Source organism: Peromyscus maniculatus, chromosome 7 (genome assembly GCF_049852395.1).
Source record: "Peromyscus maniculatus bairdii isolate BWxNUB_F1_BW_parent chromosome 7, HU_Pman_BW_mat_3.1, whole genome shotgun sequence".
In the NCBI taxonomy this organism is placed as follows: Eukaryota; Metazoa; Chordata; class Mammalia; order Rodentia; family Cricetidae; genus Peromyscus; species Peromyscus maniculatus.
The window spans coordinates 4,361,601-4,384,164 of NC_134858.1; the positions used below are offsets into that span (position 1 = coordinate 4,361,601).

The window sequence follows — 22,564 nt, forward strand, 5'->3', positions numbered from 1 at the left end:
TTCACAAGACTTTTTGCTAGTCTTGAGTTCTGGATATGGACACCTTTCAACACTACTTTTTAATTGCCCATTCACTGTTAGGATCTAGGGTCTGGGGAGGCAGGGGGAAAGAATAGGGAAGTCCCACCTACCTGGTGGTAACACTCACTGCTTCTTTCAGCATTAGCAAGTTCTTGAAGTTCCTGAGAAGGGTCGGCTCCCGGGGAAACAATTATCAAGATGGGCTCGATGTCTAGCGTCTCTTTGTATAAACGTTTGAGATTCAGGGGAAGAGGGGATAACTCCTTCAGTCCTAAAACAAGTATTACAGAAGTTAAAGAAAGAAAAGCAATATTCATTATAAAATATATTAAAAATAATTACATGTAGTCCATGAGCCACCTCTCTGTACAGCAAAAGGAGACCATCCCAGAAAACCACAACTGGACACGATGCAGAGCATGATGGATTGTTGGGGAGTGTACTGGGTGGTTGTGTGTCAACCTGACACAAGCTATTGTCATCAAAGGATCCTCAGCTGAGGACATCCAGCTGCAGCTATTCTCCCTTCAGTGATCAATGCAGAAGGGCCCAGCCAATGTGGATGGTGCCATCCCCGGGCTGCTGGTACTATAAGGCTGAGCAAGCCATGGGAAGCAAAGCCAGTAAGCAGCTCCCCTCCATGGCCTCGGCATCAGCTTTTGCTTCCAGGATTCTGCCCTGTTTGAGTTCCTGTCCTGACTTCCTTCAGTGAGTGATGAAGCTTAAGCCTAATAAACCCTTTCCTCCCCAACTTGCTCTTTGGTCATGGTGTTTCATCACAGCAACAGAAACCCTGAGTAAGACAGGGAGCCTGCCCCAATGGATACATCTACATGACAGATCCTATATCAGTGGTTCAGCAGAGAGATCATAAGACCCAGAACACCAGGAAATCTGCAAGGAAATAGTCTCTCCTTGAAATGGCTGTATAAACAAAACCAGAAAATGGTACCATTAATGGACATGTTAATGTGGAAGTGAGGAAATTCCATGGGTCCCACTCCTGAACAAAGAACCACAGGCAACTAATGACTACGGGAAGAAAACACTTAGCTTCTCCCAGGAATGAACCCTATTATTGGTTGTCCAATGCAGAGGGGTAAACCTTGAAACCAAATACACACAAACAACAAAAAAAGACTCAGCAGGTGGTGTGTGTGTGTGTGTGTGTGTGTGTGTGTGTGTGTGTGTGTGTATACATAATATGTGAAAACACACACACACAACAATAATAATAAAGAAAAGGCTATGAACTTGAGAGTGGAGGGGTACTGGTAGGGTCTGAGGAGGTACCTGGGAGTGGCTGGAGGGAAGAAAATGAGTAGGAAATGGTATAATTCTATTTCAATTAAAATACTCTAAAAATAAGTACATGACATATACTAGAGATACTTGATTAACTTTTAATCTCATGTTACATTTTTCTCTAAAAATCACTCAAATACTAATAGCACTACTTATGAATGCTTCCAAGGTTATATGCTTTTGTACCCCTTTTCCTGTGAGGTGCCCTCTGCTTGCCATATGGCTATCAGTGGACCCCGACTACACACAGACCAGCTGAAGAAATGAGGAGGTGGGATTAGCATCTCTAGACTTTACATCAGCCAAGCAAACACTTTTCCTGTCCTGAGACAGGACAAAGAGTGTTTCTGGCACCATGACAGTGAGTCAAAGAGGAGACCCAAAGCACCCATCGTCTGCGAGGGGCCTTGTGCATGTCACTAACAGGCACTGTGCTCTGGCTTCCTCCACTGTAAAAATAATCACAAGTACTTTGGAGCCCAATAATCTAATGTCAATATCACAGACTCCACTTGTTCACCATCTACTGTGCTAAGCATTACACCAGCCAGTATACGAATCTGCTGTCTAAATCACATAAGAACCTCGGGGGAAAAAAATGTAATGGTCATTTTCTGTGAAAGAAAACTAATACTCAGAAGAAGCTCAATGTCTTGCCCCAGGGCGCCCCACCATGAAGAGCCAAGTGTACTCAAACAGTTCAGCTACGCCAACTCTGAAGTCCTATTCAGACAGGGAATAACAAATTTCCTATTACATATAAATCTCTTCTGTTCATAATGCATTATCTAATAAAAAGTGGAAAATGCCCACTTCAATTAAGAGCTTAAAATAGACTTGTTTGAGCTAGTGTGTAAAAAGAATATGACACAGAATGTGAGAGAGGCTGGGGGACGTAGTGCACAGCAGAATGAACAAATGAGCAAGCAAGGTTTCCATGTCTACAAAGGCGAAATGAGTAGAAACAGACAAGACACCTCTAAGACCTGTGTAGTAAACACTTGAAAATATGAATTCAGTGCCGTCACTACGAGCCAAGAGGCACTCATAGGTATGGAAAGATGCATTTTGCACCCTGATTCCCCTCCTCTACTCCTCACCACAGCAACTCATGATGGTGAAAAATTTGCAGAGACAGCCATTCCTATTACTAAGTGGAATGTGTCCCTAACAGCCACTTAAGATTAATGAACTTAATCTAGAGTCATATTTTACAAACTTTATGCTTAACATTTTTGTGGTGATATTTTATTTGTATGTTAATAAATAAAGTTTGCCTGGAGATTACAGGAAATAGCAAGCTATTTTAAGTAAACACAAAAGTCAGGCAGTGGTAGCACATGCCCTTAATCCGATCACTTAGCAGGCAGGGTCTCTGTGTATTCAAGGCCACAATAGGAAATAGAACCAAGCCTTTAATCCCAGTACCAACCATAGAGACCTGGAGGTCCGTACAGACAGACAGACAGTGACAGAGCTGTGTAGGAAGAGGAAGTGATGTAGCTGGGCTAAGAGAGCCAAAGAGAGGGCAGAAAAGCAAGGCAATAAAAGCTTGGGTAGACAGAAAGTAACTTGCATTTGGAAGCTGCAGAGTTGGTGAAGTAGGTTGGCTGGTGGCTTTCACTCCTATATTTGGCTCTCTGTTTTTTTTATTTAATAAGACCATTTAGAAATTCTTCCACACATTTTTTTTGTTTTTACATCCCAACCAAAGTCCCCACCCCCAGACCTCCCATCCACTCCTCTTCCTCTGTTTCTGGGCCTCCCATGAATATCAGCCCTGCCATGGTTTATCAAGTTGCAATGAGACTATGCATCTCCTCTTCTACAAAGGCTGGATGAGGCAATCCAGCAGGAGGAATAGGTCCCAGAAGCAGCCAACAGTCAGAGACAGCCCTGCTCTCACTGTTAGGAATCTCACAAGAAGACCAAGTTACAAACATGCAGAGGACCTAGGTTGGTCCCATGCAGGCTTCCTGGTTGTTAGTTCAGTCTCTGTGAGTCCCTAGGAGCCTAGGTGGTTCTGTGGGTTTTCATGTGGTGCCCTTGACCCCTCTGGCTCCTACAATCATTCCTCCCCCTCTTCCGCAGGATTCCCTGAGCTCTTCTTAACATTTGGCTGTGGGTCTCTGCATCTGTTTCCATTAGTTGCTGGGTGAAGCCTTTCTGATGACAGTTGGGTTAGGGACCAATCTATGAGTATAGCAAAATATTATTAGGAATCAGGTAATTGTCTAGGTAAAGGATTATGGACTAGTCATTGTCATTTTGGTCGGTCCTTCTCAAATCCCTGATCACTTTGATGGCTAGACTAACTGTAGTTTTGTCAGCTAGGCAGCAGCAGACAACCAGCTCCTTCCCCTGAAGGCTACAACCACCTTGGTAGTTCACTAGTTAGGTGGTGGGAATATTATTTTCAGGTGTGTTACTTTTGTTTATGTTGCATTTGTTTAACTCTGTGAAGCTGTGATACTTTGCCTGCCTACAACACCTGATAGTCTAATAAAGAGGTGTGAGGCAGGAGAGAGAAATAGGCAGGATTGGCAGGCAGACAGGATAGACAGAAGGAAAAATCTGGGAGGGAGGAAGAAGTAGCCAGAGAAGGAGGAGGACTCCGGGGGCCAGCCTCCAAGCTACACAGCAAGCCACAGGGTAAGAGTAAGATTTACAGAAGAAAATGTAAAAGCCCAGAGGCAAAAGATAGATGGAATAATTTAAGTTAAGAAAAGCTGGCTAGAAACAAGCCAAGCTAAGGTTGGGCATTTATAAGTAAGAATACGTCTCCATGTGTGATTTATTTGGGAGCTGGGTGGCAGGCCCCCCAAAAGAGCAAAAACAAACAACAGTTAGGTTTCTTGTTAAAAATACAGACAGGCTTTCCTTGTACACAAGCTTCATATTAAAGGATAGACATGTTTCAGAGGTAACTTTCCACTAAAGGAACATGATTTGCAATGACTGTTTTCTCCATAATAACTACTTGTGTCTCTAGTAAATGAATAGACAGGGAAAAGGAGTTAAAGTCTATAAAAGTTTTAAAAGTCTAAGAAAATATTGTAAGATATGTAAGGGCCTAAGGATGTGAAAGCTTAAGTAAGCTCTGAAGGTCTTAAAAATTATTTAAGATGTATAAATGCAAGTTGTAAAGGTTTAAGTGAGTGACTTAAGATATGTGAAGATGGGAAATGTTTCAAACTTCTATGCTACTTGTTACACTGGGATTTCAGAGGTTCAGAGTTTTAATATTGATAAATGGGGTTCTAATAACCAATAAGGTACTGACTACTTACTATTCAGTCATGAGCTCAAGATTTTGAATTTCCTTTGGTTGTCTTCTAAGTATAGACTTAAAGGCATGTTTCATTAGGCTAGAACATATATCAGGCTCTCTAGACAGAAAAGGTATTCATGCTTTTTAACCCAAAGCTATGCCTTTGCTATGATGCCAAGGTAAATCTGTTCCAGCTGTTTTTTTACAGACACCTGCATGTTCCTGGGAAAGAGTGCTGCTACTCCATCACTGAGTCTGGCCTGGTGAAAACCCGGGTTGTGTCACTCTAGAAACTGGGAGAGGACCTCAGACTGTGACCATCCCACTTCCTCTCCCTTACTCTGGTGGCAGTCCTCCCTTTTCTGCCTGGTTTAACCCTATTACGGGACCAGTCGTTTTCATTTGTCTATTTTTTTCTTCTACTCCCTTGTCTTCTCTGCTCCCTCTAGGAAAGGATTTTCGAGATCTCCAGGGTGGTGGTCAACTGAATGCTTTTTCACCCATACCTCTCACTGAGTACAAGCCCACTGGCTCCCAACTCTCCCTCCCCACATTGTCCCATGCCAACAGGAAGTAGGCAGGTTTGAACTGGTGCCCACATACCCAAAAAGGTCAGGATGTTGTTCAGTTGGAGCCTCTGGCTCCCTCTACATGGTCCTAGAAGCCCCATTCTCATTCTCTCTCTAGCCCCCCCCCCCCCAAACCTCTGTTTGAGAGAGAGGAAAGGCACCACGAAGCCCAGCTCTGCAATCTTGGAGGCTATTGCATCTTCTTTCCCTGAAGGTGCCAGCTGCCCAAGTTCCTGCCTAAGCACTCAGCTTTTGACAATACTTGGGCACAAACCCAACTTGTGATTGTCATCACCCCTTGCCTACAATCTATAAAACTCTCCTGCCCTGGCTTGGGTGTGTGACTTCTCTAGCCTCAATCTCTGGGACCAGAGAACCCACTTGGGAGCTGCTTTGCTCAATATACCTGTTGTTATGCTTTTTCAGTTCAGCTTGATCTGGCTTACTGCACTGGTGGAGAAACATATAATGGGGTAAGGTTGGGGGCAGAAAACTTATTAGTCTTTTCCTCAATTTCTTTAAAGAGTTTTTCATTTTCTCTTTAAGAATCTCTATCATCTTCATCAAGTTGTTTTTAAGGTCATTTTCTTGTGCTCCAGCTGTGTTAGAATATTCAGATCTTGCTGTCATAGGATAGCTGAGCTCTGTTGGTACCAGACTGCCCTGGCTGCTATTGATTATATTTTTACACTGGTATTTAGACATCTGGTTTTGGGATGATTAGTTCTAGTCCTTGATTTCTGACTTTGTCTCTGTTGGATTGGCGTTTTGTTCCTTGGTTTCTGCTTCCTCTTTGGTTTTCTAGTCTTTGTGGCCCAGATTTATAGCAGCTGGTGTGATCTCTGTCCAAGTTGGGAGTTAGCTTTCTGGTGGTTAGCTTGGCCTTTGGTGCAACAGGGGGTCTTTGTTGATCTGGTGTGGCCGGAATCAGCTGGAATTGAGGACAGGGTCTAGCAGAGGCAGCAGCTATGAGCTGGGAAGGCATGGACCACAGAAAGGGTTTCAGGGAACAAAGTCCAGGGAGCAGGGTAGCTCAGCTGGCAGGTGGGTCACTCACCAATTCTGACTGGAGTGGCCTACACTTGAGTGGTGGAGGTCCATTGGGCTATGTTAACTAATTTTAAATTGTTATTAATCACACAGTTTTGAGAACCAATAAAAATATTTTGTACTTATGGTAACGTACTAAGACATAGATCTATTCAGAATGGGGGTGTAGTTGAGATAGGCAAAATTCCTAGGCCCTATCCCCAGCACCTGTATTAAATAGGTGCTGTGGTGCACACCTATAATCCTAGCACTAGGAAGGTAGAGACAGGAGGAACAAAATTAAGGTCATCCTCAGCTACATAGTGAGTTCAAGGCCAGCCTGGCTCACATGACTGAAAAAAACAAGAAGAAAGCTGAAATATACTTGCTCAAACATTATTTCATTTATGTATTCATAAACTCAAATACATGTTCTAGGACAACTGCATTAAATATAGTCTTATTTAATAAAACAAAAATCGTAAAAAATATGCATGATCATGACTCACCAACTAAAATCACCATACTTAATTTAAGAACTAATTCAGGACATGGAACAGAATCATACACACTGCAGCTGTTGAACTAGGTAAAAACCAGGGAGACATCACGTTTTTAAAACAGCAATCTGGATGAGAATTTCTAATAGCCTTAAAAAGGAATTGAAGTTATAAAAACGTTATGGTAAAAGACAAATTACTGGAGGAAAAAAAACCTGGTTCTTGAATAGAATAAGCAAGAAAATCCCACACTGTAATAAAGTACACACATCTGTGTTCATAAAAAATATGAAAGCTATGGATATTTATGTTAATGACAAAATAACGGGTACTTTTATATTATTCATCCATCTCCTGTGAATACTATGATTGGCATCTATTAAGTGGCAAAATATGTCAAAATATAATAAAGACACTTGGTTATGAAATCACTGCTGACGAGGTTCCAGGCTGTTGTGAACTGCCTGCTGTGGGCGCTGAGAACCGAACGCGGGCCTAAGGGCAGCTTGCTCTCTTCACTGCCGAGCCATCTCTCTAGGTTAGGAATCGGTATTTGATTTTGAGAATTTGGGTTTCAGAGACTGCACAGCCTCCAGAGGGGAGTGGCTGCAAACCAAACCACACCACAGCAGGGAAGGAAGGAAGGCAGGCAGCCCCTTGTGTGAGTGCGGCATGTTCTCCATGCTTCTGCAAGACAAGGCTGGGCCTTCTGTGGCATGTGTTGTAACTGGAAGAGCAAGCCATTCCTAAGCAAATAACAAAGTGCCAGATTCTGACGTGGTTACAGAGAAAGCAGTGTGATGAAGGAGAAGAAGACAAGAGAGTGAGATGCTATTTTTCCAAAATGAAGAGGGAAATATTTATGTAACAGCTGGAAAAGGCAAGGAGGGAGACAGCTGGGTAACACGACAGGAGAAGAACAATGGCTGCACAAAGGTCCCGGATGCCAGAACCATGCCTGTGCACAGGGATGGAAGCCATTGTTAGACTACAACATGAGTGAAGAGGCCACGGGGTCTGAAGGAAGAGCAGCAAAGACATCATGAGGATGCCTGGGAGGAGAGATGCCATCAGGGCTTGCCCAAGAAGAGTCATCTGATTCAACGTGTGCCACGACACTCCAGCTACTGTGGGAACAACTGAAGGTGAAGAGGACAGAGTCCGAGGGAAGCCACCTCACTCCTACAATGGTAACTTGAGCAAAGGGGCAGACAGCAGAGAGAAATAAGTGGATTCGGGAAATACTCTGAAGACAGAAAACACAGATTATGATGACAATTTACTTAAGTTGTAGTGATAAACTAAACAAACAGAAAATAAGTTTTGGGGTTAGAACCTAAAATACTGCAAGTAAACTATAAAGGAGATAGGGTAACAAAAGTGAATTTGGGAAGTTCTAATCTGAGATGTCAATTAGATGCTAGAATAGAAAAGTAAAAATGTCCATGTCAGTTGCATTAGCCTTGTGTGTCTATTAGACAGGCAGGCACAGACAGCAGACAAGCACGTGGTAGCAGGAACCTGGAATCCCGGCTCCAAGGTCAGGGTTTCAGGTGTGCACCATGACATCCAGCTGTTTTCATACTTTCCTTAACAGTTTTTATTAAATTTTCTTACAGAAATGGAATTTTTTCTGGGGCGGGGGGGGGGGGGGGTGACAAGTTTTAATTCTTTGGACAATACTCTTTGAAAGGCTAAAAAAGACTATAGTCTGAAAAGCAAAAAAACTCAATATTTTGTTTTAGATTATGCTAAAATTACTAATTTTGAAGGCTATATTTCTGAAGGTTATAGTATATTTTATTGTCACTATAATTTTTTCCATTTTTGCCAGTAACATTTGAATGCCTTTTTTGTAACCCTTATAACAAATAAAAGTAAAAAATACTTTCATTAGAAAAAAATTTAAAAATTCAGTATTTTTATGTTGTTAAATATGGGATGTCAATTATGTAATTTAATTAAACACTGAATACAATTATGTCCAATAAGGAGAAATATATTTCTAACTAAGTGGTGATTATAAGTCACATGAATAATAAAAACAAATAATAAAAGACCTTAAAACATTTCTACTAGGATCAGCATAAATGAACTATTCATTCAAAAGCAGTGCCCCAGGTCAGAGGTAGAATCTGCAAAGGTCTGTGCTTACCCAGGGTCTTACAGGCAAACAGAGCCATGGCGCTCTGCAGTCTGTCTGGTCGTAGAGCCTGAACGACAAGAACCTGAAACAAAATGGAGAATTTTGTAAACAGACATTTCTCAGCAGCATTAACTAAACAACAGTTAATGATTACTAATTAATGTTTACAGAAATACAAGAGTAACCAATGTTGTATACTATTTACTATGCTTGAAACTGTCACAATAGTTATGAGCCAAGACTTCCCTTTTATGTCAAAAATTCCTTAAAGGATGAGTGAGATATGTCTTCCTGATCATACAAAGGGCCAGTGGCTGGTGAAGATGGCAGAGTAAATGTTTAGCATCTGGCAGCTGCCTGCCTGACATCTGAATTATGTTTCTGCTGATTTCTGTGTATCTATAACATTCCTTTGATGTGTAAATGTTCCTTTTCAGATGGTCTGTTGTTTGGCTTAAGCATATCTGCTGTGATAGCATTCACGGCACAAGAAAACAAAATGAATTGGCTTCCATAATGGACAGACAGCTCAGAGAAGAGGCAAGTGAAGGAGCATTTCCTAGGGTGCTGATCTCTAGAGCCATTTGCCAGGGTCACGTTAAAGACACCCATTGAGGGACCTCAAGGCTTTCCTTTGCAATGGAGTTTTAAAAGTTCCCTTTCCTTCACATAAAATCCTCTCCTTAGATAGGACTCTTTAAAATAAGTGAATGAAGAATGCATATGATTTATAGTTTAGTCACTTTGTTAAAGACCTCTTTTCCTATCACAGGATCCCACTTGGATCAGAGGCAGAGAGAGAAACAAGAGGTACAGAGGGACACCCACTTAGAAATGTTGCCAGGGCTCTGTCTGGATTAGGTGGCCAAAGTGGAAAGCCCTTCTTCCTGCATGTGGATAAAGTTACACAATACACAAAAAGCAAAGTTTTTACTTAAACGGCATCTCAAGGGCAACAGAAACATCACAGTTTTGACTTTGTTCTGCACTTGGATAGCATTACACTTTACCTGCTGAAATAAGGAAACTTTCTTTGAAAGAATTGATGGAAACTCCTGTTCGCACATTGAGTGATGATAGTATGTACGCCAAAGTGCCATGTCTTCAAAGCAGAGGGTCTGATAGAGACTGGGGAGAGCGATCTAAAATGGAAACACATGTAAGAGGCTGCGACCATATACACATAAACATACCTTAGAAAAACTACAAAAGCCAAAGAAAACTAATCAGATGCTTATTACTTGTTTTCTACTTTGTAATAGCTTGTCTCACATTTTATGGTTAGAAAAAGCATGGTGAACTCACCCACATTAAAGCCAGTAAAGCACTCCCAAGATAGTATTCTATCAACCAATATTCATAAGAGATATTTTCTGTACACAAAGACATTGGTACCATCATCAAAACATGCAAGACCTCGGGACAGCACAGCTAAGCTGTGTTAATGTGAAAGAGTCTCTCTAGCAACAAGGATGCTCTTTCTAACAAGCTTTGCTATGGTGCTACTGGGGCATCTCACTTGGGTTTCAGTATCAGCCTTTCTCGGTGGAAGACTTTGTGGAAGTCTTATCAAGACATTTCTACAGCAGCTTACTGAGAATCCCACCTTCAGTCTCTCATCTACTTCCTTCCTCCCACCTTTGGTCACCTTCAACAAGAATCATGCAGAGTGAGTTGAGGCCGAGTTCTTTCTCCTTCAGCTGCAGTTGGTTCTTGGGGACACTAAAGCCCAGCAGCCCTCCTTGTTCACTGCCTGCATTCCTACCAGTCCATGTCTTCTAAACTGAACCCAGTACACTACACTGAACTCCTGACCTATAGTGCGAGTGTGTGTGTGCGCGTGTGCGTGTGCGCGTGCACGTGCGCGTGTGCGTGCGTGGGTGCGTGTGTGAAGTTCGAAATAAAATTTACCTTTACAGCTTTACCTTCTGTCCAACTCTGGTATTTTGTAACATCAGCAAATCTTTCAGAAAGCATGTTTTCTGTAAACCCATATTTGCTTATGTATCTATATGTGACCACATAGGGGTTTTTTGCCTCTAAATGTTGAAACCTACATTGCTAGTTCATAAGTGTCAGTTCAACAGTTTTTGCCTTAAATAATACCACCTCTGAGATTTACCCAAATACATCCATTCCTTCTATCTCAATGTTCCCCTTTCCCAAAATTTTTCCAAGAATGGAAAATATGAACCGAAGTGCAAATCTGTACAGATGGATATTTTCTTTTAAAACAATAGACGACCTGTATCTGTAGTACAGAATTCCATGCATAGACACATGCATCAAGACTGTTAGGAGACTCTATCTAGCATCAGTAGCCACAACAATAATTCTTTGTGCTGGTAACATTTCATTATATAACCTAACTAAAATTAAACAAAGAAACTTAACAATTCACATTTAACTTACTCAGTTTTAATGATTCTAAGACTCTGGATAATATCTAATAGTTGTCTGTTAGCTTCATAACAACTGGCATATAAGTCCCATCACTACTAACACTGGTGCACTATACATTACATAATCATTCCACTATCAGCCAGTCTGTTGAGATGGGCAATGATTGATGTGTCCTGTGGATCTTGTGTAGAGTCAACCATATCAAATGGCGATTTTCTGATATGTTCTTGACAATGAGTTTGAGGAAGAGTTTCTTAGTATACAAAATAACCATTTGCCATCCGTTAATGTTAAAGAAAACCACAGCTGCATAATAGTTAAGAGGTAAGAGCAGATCTGATTCAAGGCTATTTCAATGGGAAGATATCGATACACAACAGGTTCAATTCTTAGCAGAACTCAGAAAATCCAAATGTTTTTAGCCAAGAAGCAGGACTGAAGTCAGTAAATAAAGTTACTGAGAAAACTTCAGGGGTAAGGGAAGTTCTGGCTAAATGAACTAACTAGGATTCTATCTTCAACAGGTCAAGGCGAGATGGCAGAGATTTCATGGCTCATTCTACGCAGAACATGGGAGAATTCTGAGCAAACCTCAGACTACTGAGTTCTTGGTAAAATAAGACTTCACGGTAAATAAAATACATGGAGAGGTATAGGCGGAAAGGTCAGCAGGTTGATTTCAGTTAGGTCACCTAAAAAACTCTGGTCATTGACACTATAATGGCCAATGATAAACATAAAAGTGAATAATCAATGAAGAGAATAACATGATATGAAGAGAAACCCACTCATTTTATCAACAAAAGTTTATGGGGAAAAAGGCTGTGTACATACAGTGTAGTGGTAAGAGACCCTGGCTGTGAAGCACAGACTTGAGCTTTGCATCCTGCCTCCTTCACTGTCAATCACTTCAAATTAACGTGATCACAGCAGCTGCCTTCGATGCTGTTGGAACTATGTAATAAGAGAACCATTTTCCACCTCTGCAGAGCAGCTCAGATTGAGCCACCTACAATTTCTTTATTGTTTTCTCTGTGGGCTACTGTAGTACTTCATAGTTTTCCTTCTACTTATACTATACTATAAGGAAACAGGGCCAAAGAAGGGAAAGAGGGAGCCGAGTCAGTAGGATACGTTTGTCTTTCATTTCTACAAACACAATGCTTTGGGCTAAGCCATTAAAAATAAGCTGGAGGAGGCAGATACCACAGTAATTCTTTGGTATTTTAAATGAAGAGATTTTATATCCTTACTGCAGAAATATCAACACTGATAGAAATAAGTTGCACATACACAATGTCAACACAAGTAAATCACACACAAAAATAAAATATCCTACAAAACAGGAAAGAAATACTTTCAACAGGAGCTGGGATATGGATCACTGGCCAAAGTGCCAGCTACACAAACATGAGTTCAGAGCCCCAGAGCATACATGAAGAGCCAGGCATGGTGGCTTGAGTCTGTAATTCTAGCTCTGGGTGTCACAAACACCAGGGAAGCTGGTACTTGCTAGTCATTCCGTCTAACTCATTTTACCCAATTGGTAGGCTCTGGACTCAATAAGAGACCCTGTTTCCAAAAAAAAAAAAAAAAGCAATAAAGTAAGACACTCACTCAACCATGACTTCTGACCTCCATATGTACCAGTACACATACAATATACAAGCACATACACATGATTTTAAAAAATTAATAAAAAATGAACCTTCAGTGTTGCCACGGCCCAGCTTCTTTCCTGATCTATCCAAGATGGAAGTTGATCACGAATTCTTTGCTGAGAGTCCTTCAGTAAAAGCAATTTTCCTTAATGAATTTGGTAAAATTCAATTTAAAAAAAAATTGAGTAGCTATTTTTATTAACACATGTTTGGAAAGAAAACATATTATATACTACTTCTTTATATTTATTAAGCCACCATGGTAAAATTCTATGTAACACTGTTAGAGAGAAGACCACTGATATATAAAACATGGCATTCACTTTTTTTTTTTTTTTTTTTTTTTTGGTTTTTCCAGACAGGGTTTCTCTGTGTAGTTTTGGTCCCTGCCCTACACCTCGCTCTGTAAATCAGGCTGGCCTTGAACTCACAGAGGTCCTCCTGGCTCTGCCTCCCGAGTGCTGGGATTAAAGGCATGTGCCACCGCCGCTAGCATTCACTCTTACTGTGCTTAACCATCCATTTCACATAAGCACTAGGGGGACCTAGACTGTTAGTTCACAGGGCTGTTTCTTCACAGGAAGGAATACACAATCTGTTATCTGCCCAGAAAGCTGCATTCCTGCCTGCTGATCTTTGTGCTATCTGTGATGCCAGACCCTCCCCCAAACCCTTATCATAAGCTTGCTTTTATCAGTCCATCTATAGAAGCCATCTCTATGGAAGTTGTCACATGTACTTCATAGAGATTCAATGTAGTCAAGTCCAATCTTCATATTGTTTCTCTGTTCCTCAAGGAGATTTATGCATGCTTTATTGTGAACACAGGATTGAGTTAATTATCACTGGAAAAGTTTTCACCAAATTGTGCTGTGCTTAACTTAAATATGCCTAAAATAAACTCAGGGTTAGACTCCCAAAGTTTGTACCAACACCAGCTACTTAGTTGTGTTGAACTGAACAGCCTTCTTGCCTCCTACAGGGACCTGCTACAATGATTGTGCTGTATTTTCAATGCATCAGTTTCAAGATTATTATCTATTATTTGTTAAATACAAAATTTATTTAAAAGCTGTATGTTTCAATAAAGTTTTAAAATGTAATTTTAAAGCCTCAGTTATATAAGAAAAAATTAATTTTCCTAAAGATTATAACACTTTTCTTAAAACAAAATACAAATCCTGTGAAAAATAAGCAATGTTAAAATCTTAGCATTTAATAATTTTTCTCTAAAAATTTAACTTTTCAAGGTCTAAAAATATATTAAGCCCATTTTATAGTAAGAAAGCACAGGTCAGGACATATTCTAATAAAAGTATAATTGCAAGAATAATTTTAAACTCCTATGATACAGTTGTATTTCATAAAACCCAAGGCAAGAACTTTTCCCCTAGTGAGAACCCCATTTTAACTCACAGCTTTGCGCAGCATGTCTCCAACAACCACACCTGTAAATGTATCCCATTCCTAGTGAATAAACACGAGGGACACAAAAAATATCAGAACACAACCAGCCAACAACATTGTCTTAAATTTCTTATAAAGCATCTCACAATGCAGCTTCCTCAGAACACAGGGAATGCACCTCCCATTTCTTCAAGCAGACCAGCACTGGAGAGTCACATGCCACCAGAAAACATGCATGAAACCGACCAGAGCTAACTGTATTAAGACAGAAACGGATGTGCACCGTGTATGGCACACTCATCATCTAGACATTTAATTGTTGTTCTTTCATGCACTACTACTCACTAATTCACAGGCAGGGAAGTCCATCAAGATTAAAACTTGTTTGTGATGTGTAAATTAAGAAAGGTATTCCAGGAAGGCACAATAGTGCATATAAGGCCTGAAAACATACTTACTATAATTTTAAAAATTATATGAAAGATACCTAAGTTAATAAAAATCATTAGAACCACGTTAATAAATTCAGGAAAAAGTAAGCAAATGAGCGACAGCATGTGGAATTAGAAAAAATGAAAGACAGGAAGAACAGTGAATGGCCTGTGTTCTTTAACTATCTGACATGAAAAACTATCTGAAAATTAAAACCTGACCAAGTTGAGTTGGAGGCAATAGATTGAATTTGGACTCTCTTAGCACCCTTGCTACTCAGTTCTCCCTCTATATTTACACAATAATGAAAAAGAAAAAAAATCTTTTTTAATTTAGTTCTAGCTAAAGTGAGTATCATGAGTATTGGATGTGGTTAAATGACAGACCAGAAAAAGATGATAGACAAAGAAGACAATGTGACCCTCTGGGCTCATGGGATACCTGTGCAGCCCCACCCCCACCCCATTTTATCTGCTGACTCTTGATAGGTGAGGAGAGACGATGTAGATGTGTGCCCAATGTTACCACTTTCTCCCTTCCTCAATTGCTTAGAACAGGAAAGCCAGGAGGTTGGCTCTTCTGATACCCTCAGGAAATGGCCTGGTTCACAGTACCGCAAGTACCCTGGGAAAGGACTTAGATACCTATAGGACTTAGGACCTATAATCCTAAGTGTACATCAGGGAAAAAGAACTTCACAACAGCATCCCACAGAAATCTCTTAGAAAACATTAGTTAATATTTATACAACTTACAGCCTAAGTCATCTCTAGCCTAAGAAAAACCCTGTTTTAATGGATTTTTCTGTAGTATCAAGATTTCCTTCCTTCAATACTACTTACATTTTCTTGAAAAAGTTCAGGATGCATGCCTCGAACAAAATGCAAAGCAAACATCAACTGGTCAGCCTGCAAAGAAGAACAGGGTTACACTTTTCTATTTCTTAAAACATGTCTTTAAATTTTGGATGATATACTTCTGTATTGTCTTTTATTCACCAGTAATAACAAGTGACTTCAGGTTCTACCAACACAGAACAAACCAAATACTCAAACTGTCTCTTAAAAGTAAACACAGTATTAATAAGATGATAAATATATTGCTTTGATGCCTCTATCACTGTGTTATCCCTTATGACAGACATGTATCTACACACACACACAACTCACAGCATTACTATGTTGGTCTGGTCATTTTTTTTCTTTACCAAGAAAAAACACTGCAGTCCCATCAACCTTCTGCCATTCTACAAGCCTCCGACCACCCACGGGGATCTATATGCTACGGCTAATAATTACTGCACAATGGTGACCCCACACTGGCTGGAAGTGTGTGGTCAGTCACAGTGAGGCACTTAGTCTCCTCCCTGCTTTCTGACTTTAGGGAAAAACATGGAATTACAGTGTCACACACCCTGATGCAAGGTTGATACATGCTCTAAGCTAGAACAACCACAATCCTCTTCCATCATTGTCAAAGGTGGAAATTGCAGAAGAAATCAGTTTGATGTCCTTCTGGTTGTCTAGCTGTAGTAATGAAATCCATAGCCACAATTTTTAACAAGAATGTCATAAGGAAGAGCCATGATTCAAGAATGAAACAAAACCCACAGTGTATAGAGGGAGAGCGAGCATGCATATAGCACATGAGAACATTATCTCAATGAAGCTCAAGTAACGTTGCAAATTAATGAATCAAACTAAGGATTTTTCAAAGTCTTGGGTTTTTAAAGAAAATCTTGTCATAATTCACAATTGAGCAAATATTTTAGATTCCTAAAAATCTCTTATTGACTTTATCAGGTCAGAAATCTTCATCATTTTAGTTCAGTGCCAAGTTATCTCAATATGTTTGGGTTCTGTTAGAATCTATTCCAATGTATGAAAAACCCAATGGATTTCCTACTGGCTGAAGGAAGGAAGATAAACAAAAGATCAGTAGGACACTGAGTGTCTGCCACATCCCATTAAATTACATACAACATTCCAGGAAATAACTAGAGGAACATATTGGATTAGGGTTAGCATGGTGTGAGTCTTTATAGGACGTTAGAGAACAAGTTCATAGTTGTGTTGAGTGTTTCCCTGGTCATCTGCTGGCAAGAAATCTCAAGCATCAAGTAGAATGCTTTTGAATTGCAACTTCAACAAACTCTACCTCCAAGTTAATTCTAAATTTCAGCCTCTTGCTCCATATAACAGAACAGTCCTACTGCAGGCATTAAATACACATAAGGTTCTTACCTACCACATCTATCAGGTAACAACACTCTGACATGATGGCAGACTAATGGCAAACTGCATGAATTTGAAAGGGAAACATACATCAAAACTATTCTTCCAATCCTATAATTCTCAAGAGACAATAAAAACCGAAGTTACCAAATCTAAGTCTGCTCTACAGTAGTCAGTCCTTTCAAATCTGTTCAATGAGAAGCACCAGGCTCCTGGCACCTGAGGAGGAAAGCCCCATCCCACAGCAGAGGAGGTGAGACAGCACAGAACCCAAGTCCTTGCTAACTCTTGCATTTTAATGGGTGACTCTATGCACACTTATGATGCTGTGAGGATAAGAGGGTGGAAAGGATGCAACACAGAAAGTTCCAGAATCATCTAAGTAGAAGAAAACTGTCTAAATTATCAAGACCCACTTCAATAGATACAGATTACAAAGTGTCTAAACACTAACCCAGAGAACAGTCATTGAATAGAAGAGTGTAGGTCATTAGTTTACAGTCATGAGGTATTAGCAATAGTTCATTTAGAAACAGTATCCACCTGAATTTCACTCAAATGAGCGAGTTCAATTAGCAGGGAATAGAAAAGGATCTTTCTACATCTGAAATCTCTCAGAGCAGTACTCCTCGAGGAAGAGGTAATCAGGGACACAGTGCTCCTCCACACTCCCTCAGTGCTCCTCCACACTCCCCTCAGTGCTCCTCCTCCTCCACACTCCCTCAGTGCTCCTCCACACTCCCCTCAGTGCTCCTCCTCCTCCACACTCCCTCAGTGCTCCTCCACACTCCCCTCAGTGCTCCTCCTCCCCCACACTCCCCTCAGTGCTCCTCCCCCACACTCCCCTCAGTGCTCCTCCTCCCCCACACTCCCCTCAGTGCTCCTCCTCCTCCACACTCCCTCAGTGCTCCTCCACACTCCCCTCAGTGCTCCTCCTCCCCCACACTCCCCTCAGTGCTCCTCCTCCTCCACACTCCCCTCAGTGCTCCTCCCCCACACTCCCCTCAGTGCTCCTCCTCCACACTCCCCTCAGTGCTCCTCCTCCCCCACACTCCCCTCAGTGCTCCTCCCCCACACTCCCCTCAGTGCTCCTCCTCCACACTCCCCTCAGTGCTCCTCCTCCACAGCTCCCCTCAGTGCTCCTCCTCCTCCACACTCCCCTCAGTGCTCCTCCTCCTCCACACTCCCCTCAGTGCTCCTCCTCCACAGCTCCCCTCAGTGCTCCTCCTCCTCCACACTCCCCTCAGTGCTCCTCCTCCTCCACACTCCCCTCAGTGCTCCTCCTCCACACTCCCCTCAGTGCTCCTCCTCCACACTCCCCTCAGTGCTCCTCCTCCTCCACACTCCCCTCAGTGCTCCTCCTCCTCCACACTCCCCTCAGTGCTCCTCCTCCTCCACACTCCCCTCAGTGCTCCTCCTCCACACTCCCCTCAGTGCTCCCCCACACTCCCCTCAGTGCTCCTCCTCCCCCACACTCCCCTCAGTGCTCCTCCTCCTCCACACTCCCCTCAGTGCTCCTCCTCCACACTCCCCTCAGTGCTCCTCCTCCTCCACACTCCCCTCAGTGCTCCTCCTCCTCCACACTCCCCTCAGTGCTCCTCCTCCACAGCTCCCCTCAGTGCTCCTCCTCCACACTCCCCTCAGTGCTCCTCCTCCTCCACACTCCCCTCAGTGCTCCTCCTCCTCCACACTCCCCTCAGTGCTCCTCCTCCTCCACACTCCCCTCAGTGCTCCTCCTCCTCCACACTCCCCTCAGTGCTCCTCCTCCTCCACACTCCCCTCAGTGCTCCTCCTCCTCCACACTCCCCTCAGTGCTCCTCCTCCACAGCTTCCCTCAGTGCTCCTCCTCCACACTCCCCTCAGTGCTCCTCCTCCTCCACACTCCCCTCAGTGCTCCTCCTCCACACTCCCCTCAGTGCTCCTCCTCCTCCACACTCCCCTCAGTGCTCCTCCTCCACAGCTTCCCTCAGTGCTCCTCCTCCACACTCCCCTCAGTGCTCCTCCTCCTCCACACTCCCCTCAGTGCTCCTCCTCCACAGCTCCCCTCAGTGCTCCTCCTCCACACTCCCCTCAGTGCTCCTCCTCCACACTCCCCTCAGTGCTCCTCCTCCACACTCCCCTCAGTGCTCCTCCTCCTCCACACTCCCCTCAGTGCTCCTCCTCCTCCACAGCTCCCCTCAGTGCTCCTCTCTGAGTGCCCCCTCCAGAGAGCCCCTGAGTGCTCCATCCAGAGCTGCTCTCAGTGTTCTCTGAGAAGGTCCCAATACTTCTCTCTGGTGCTTCCTCTTGCTCCTCCAATTCCCTCACAGAGCTCCCCCAAATCTCTTCCCAATGCTCCCCAATAGTGCTCTCCAAATGCCCCTCCCAGCACCTGCTCCAGTCTTCCTGCCCCAGAGTGCCCTCTTTCCCACATCCTCTCATCATAGTGGAAATCTACACACTATTTCTTTATCCAAAAGATCAATGGGAATACTAAACGCACATGTTACTTTCATGTAGTTTTATATTTATGGTAAGTTTGGGGAACCAAATATGTCATTTATACATTTCATTAAGTAAGTACTGAAATGAGTATCCGGACCTCCTGCAGGAAGTAAAATAGGACAGCCAGTCGCCTAGGCGGAAATGGCTAGGCAGCTTTCTCTACTTGGTTCAGTTTAGCAAAAGTCCACATTATCTGTTATAAAATAGATAAATCATTTTCTGTTCCAGGTCAACCTGCATTCAGTTTGATGTGACCTGAATACTAGCCCATCTGATACCTGGAGTCCACTGTGGCCACACTGCTGTCACCAACATGGCAGCAGAGCTGCATGAGGGTCACTGTGGCAGGCAGTTTAGTGTCGGCTGACGGCTACAAACCCAGGAGGCTTCTTTCACAAGGGTGCGAAACCACTTCGACCCGCATTAACGCTACAGTATAAATTCTGAGGAATCTGTCTCATAGTTTATGATCGATGCACTTTCTCAACTTCCATCATTACTCAAACACTATGGAATCCCGAAATCATACTCCATTGTGACAGAAATGAATGTTACAAAGCAGCCATTTTATCTATTAAGAAATATTTTTAGAAATTGTGGATCACAGTAACATTTTTAGGACTTGCCAATTGTTCACAATAGACAAATATTACTCAAAGTAGGCAATAAGAGACTCCAACTGCACACTAGAAGATTGAAGTCAGGCTTCTCAGCCTCTCTCTTACTCTGACCAAAAGCTGCTTAGCACAACCCGAAATGTTTTTAAAGGATAAAGTGACTTTAGAGAAGCAAGTCTCCACAGAGTCCGCTAAAACACTAAATTATATGGGTGCTAATATTGACCCTTTGCCAATTACATTATAAACTATATGACATGGGCATTAACAGCTTTGAGCTTGAATTATTACAAATATAAACTGAAATACAAAAATACAAGCTGAAAGTAACGATAAAAGTGGAGTTAATACAGTAAATGTTTTATGCTATTTTTAGTTTTAAAACACTTTTCCTTGAAAATTTCAAACATGTATCTTGATTCTATCTACTCCCACCTCCCTCCCACCAATTCCTCTCAGCTGCTCTGCAGCATATATCCGTCCCAACTTCATGTCCTCTGTTGTATGTGTGTGTGCCCCCAGGTTGATAAGCATGCAAACAAGGGTGCTTTCAACTACCTGTGGGTCAGAGTACCAACTAGGTCAAGCATGAACAAGCAAAATTCTCCACAAGAATATCTGATAATATTCAGCAACATTTAGAAAGTATGGCCCTTAGACAAGCAATTATACTTCTACCCAGAAATCTACCGAACCAAAATACTTACTTAAATCTGCAAACAAAGATGCAGGTAGACCTATACATAGTACAGTCATTCATAACTGCGAAAAATGCGGACAAATCCTACTGTCGTGTAACAGAGACGTCAAAAAGGCATCCAGGTCTGAAAACCTAAACCCCAAAGTGCTCCAGCCCAAACCTCTGTCTGAGTCCTGAAACCTGCACAGTAAAAAATTTCACACATGTCCTCATGTACTAAGTCAGAATCAAAGCACAGGCACACTAAAAATGCTGTGTAAAAATTACTTCCAGACCATAGGTAATTTTTTTAATATAAAAAAATAAATTTTGTACTCAAACTTTAAGTACAACTCCAAGATATTTCATTATTTATGTGAAAGTATTCCCAAAGCCAAAACTGTCTAAATGAAACACTATACAGCATTTTGGAAAGGGGTCACTCAAACCCATGTGACAGTATCATGGACCACACAACTATGAAAATCAATGAGGTTCAGTATTTATAGTCATGGAAAGATCTTTGAGACCAACTGCAAAGATAGGGAAGTACAGGAAAAAATGCAGGAAGGAAAAGTTTCTAACTACTTTTAGGTAGATATAAGGAGAAAACCAGACTATAAGGCACAAACTGATTTAGTTTAATGAATCAAGAAGAAATGGAGAATGAGTCTTCAATGTTTTTTTCTGTTATAGTTCCATACAGACTTTGAAATCTTCTGAAAATATTTCCAAGTTTTAATCATGAAATGAAATTTTGGCTATTAGAGGAGATAATACATTATACAAGTGTCAGGGATGACATGCTCTGTAACTGATGGATTGCACCACTGTAAAAGGTCATCCTCGAATTTAGGGTAACAACATCTAGGGCAACAGGGCTTTGCCATATCTGCTCATAATTCGCAATCTTCTACAACTTAATATCGAAATCTAAGGGGGAGGTTCCAGAACCTTAGTGATCCATAAGCCCTTTGAAGGGTAAATGGACAGTTACCACCGAAAGAGGAATCCGGTACAAATGCCTATGCAATGCCGTGTTCAGGATGTCCTGAGTCTACATGACTGAACTGCGCTAACAGCTCCTCAGACCTGGGTACTTGACTTTGTGAGAGCTCTTTATGTTGTGAGCTGACCCCAAGGACTGTTTCTAAAGGCCTGAACTTGGTTCTCTTCATCAAAAGTTTCTAAGTCTCAGGAGTCTCTCATTGCACACTGTTCCAGATCCTTTCTAAGAGGAAGACATCTTCAGAAAGTTACATTTTGTATGTAACTCAAAAGCCAGCAACTCTTTGCCCTGTGACTCCAGTAACTGTTGTAGAATATTATTTTAAGATGTGTTACATTTGTTTAATGATGCAAAGATGTGTTGCATTCTTTTATGTTGCATTTGTTTTACTATGTGAAGCTGTGTTACTATGCCTGTCTAAAACACCTGATGGTCTACTAAAGAGCTGAACGGCCAAAAGCAATGCAGGAGAAAAGTTGGAGGGGCAAGCAGGCAGAGAGAATAAACAGAAGGAGAAATCTGGGAAGAAAAGAGCAAGGAATGAGAGAGGAAGGAGGAGGACTCTAGGGGCCGGCCACCCAGCGAGTAAGAGTGAAAATAAGATTACAGAAATAAGAAAAAGGAAAAAGCCCAGAGGCAAAAGGTACCTGGAATAATTTAAAGTTAAGAAAATCTGGCAAGAAACAAGCCAAGCTAAGGCTTAGCATTTATAAGAAAGAATAAGACTTCATTTGGGATTTATTTGGGAGCTGCGTGTCAGACCCTCAAAAAGAGTCAAAAGACCAAAGACCCAAGAA

The 22,564-nt window shown here is 41.9% G+C and overlaps 1 protein-coding gene across 3 annotated transcripts in view; it reads right to left on the bottom strand.

Moving 5' to 3' along the window:
* Nucleotides 1-22,564, bottom strand: part of Dync2h1 (dynein cytoplasmic 2 heavy chain 1) — a 237,405-nt gene that overhangs the window by 68,613 nt on the left and 146,228 nt on the right. For all 3 annotated transcript variants that reach the window (XM_016002328.3, XM_006983760.4, XM_006983761.4), the window contains 6 exons: nt 15,587-15,652; nt 14,322-14,372; nt 12,953-13,030; nt 9,852-9,983; nt 8,851-8,923; nt 132-292 (listed from right to left, as the gene is read on the bottom strand). In XM_016002328.3, coding sequence (XP_015857814.2) covers nt 132-292; nt 8,851-8,923; nt 9,852-9,983; nt 12,953-13,030; nt 14,322-14,372; nt 15,587-15,652 — 561 coding nt within the window. The remainder of the gene's footprint in view (nt 1-131; nt 293-8,850; nt 8,924-9,851; nt 9,984-12,952; nt 13,031-14,321; nt 14,373-15,586; nt 15,653-22,564) is intronic.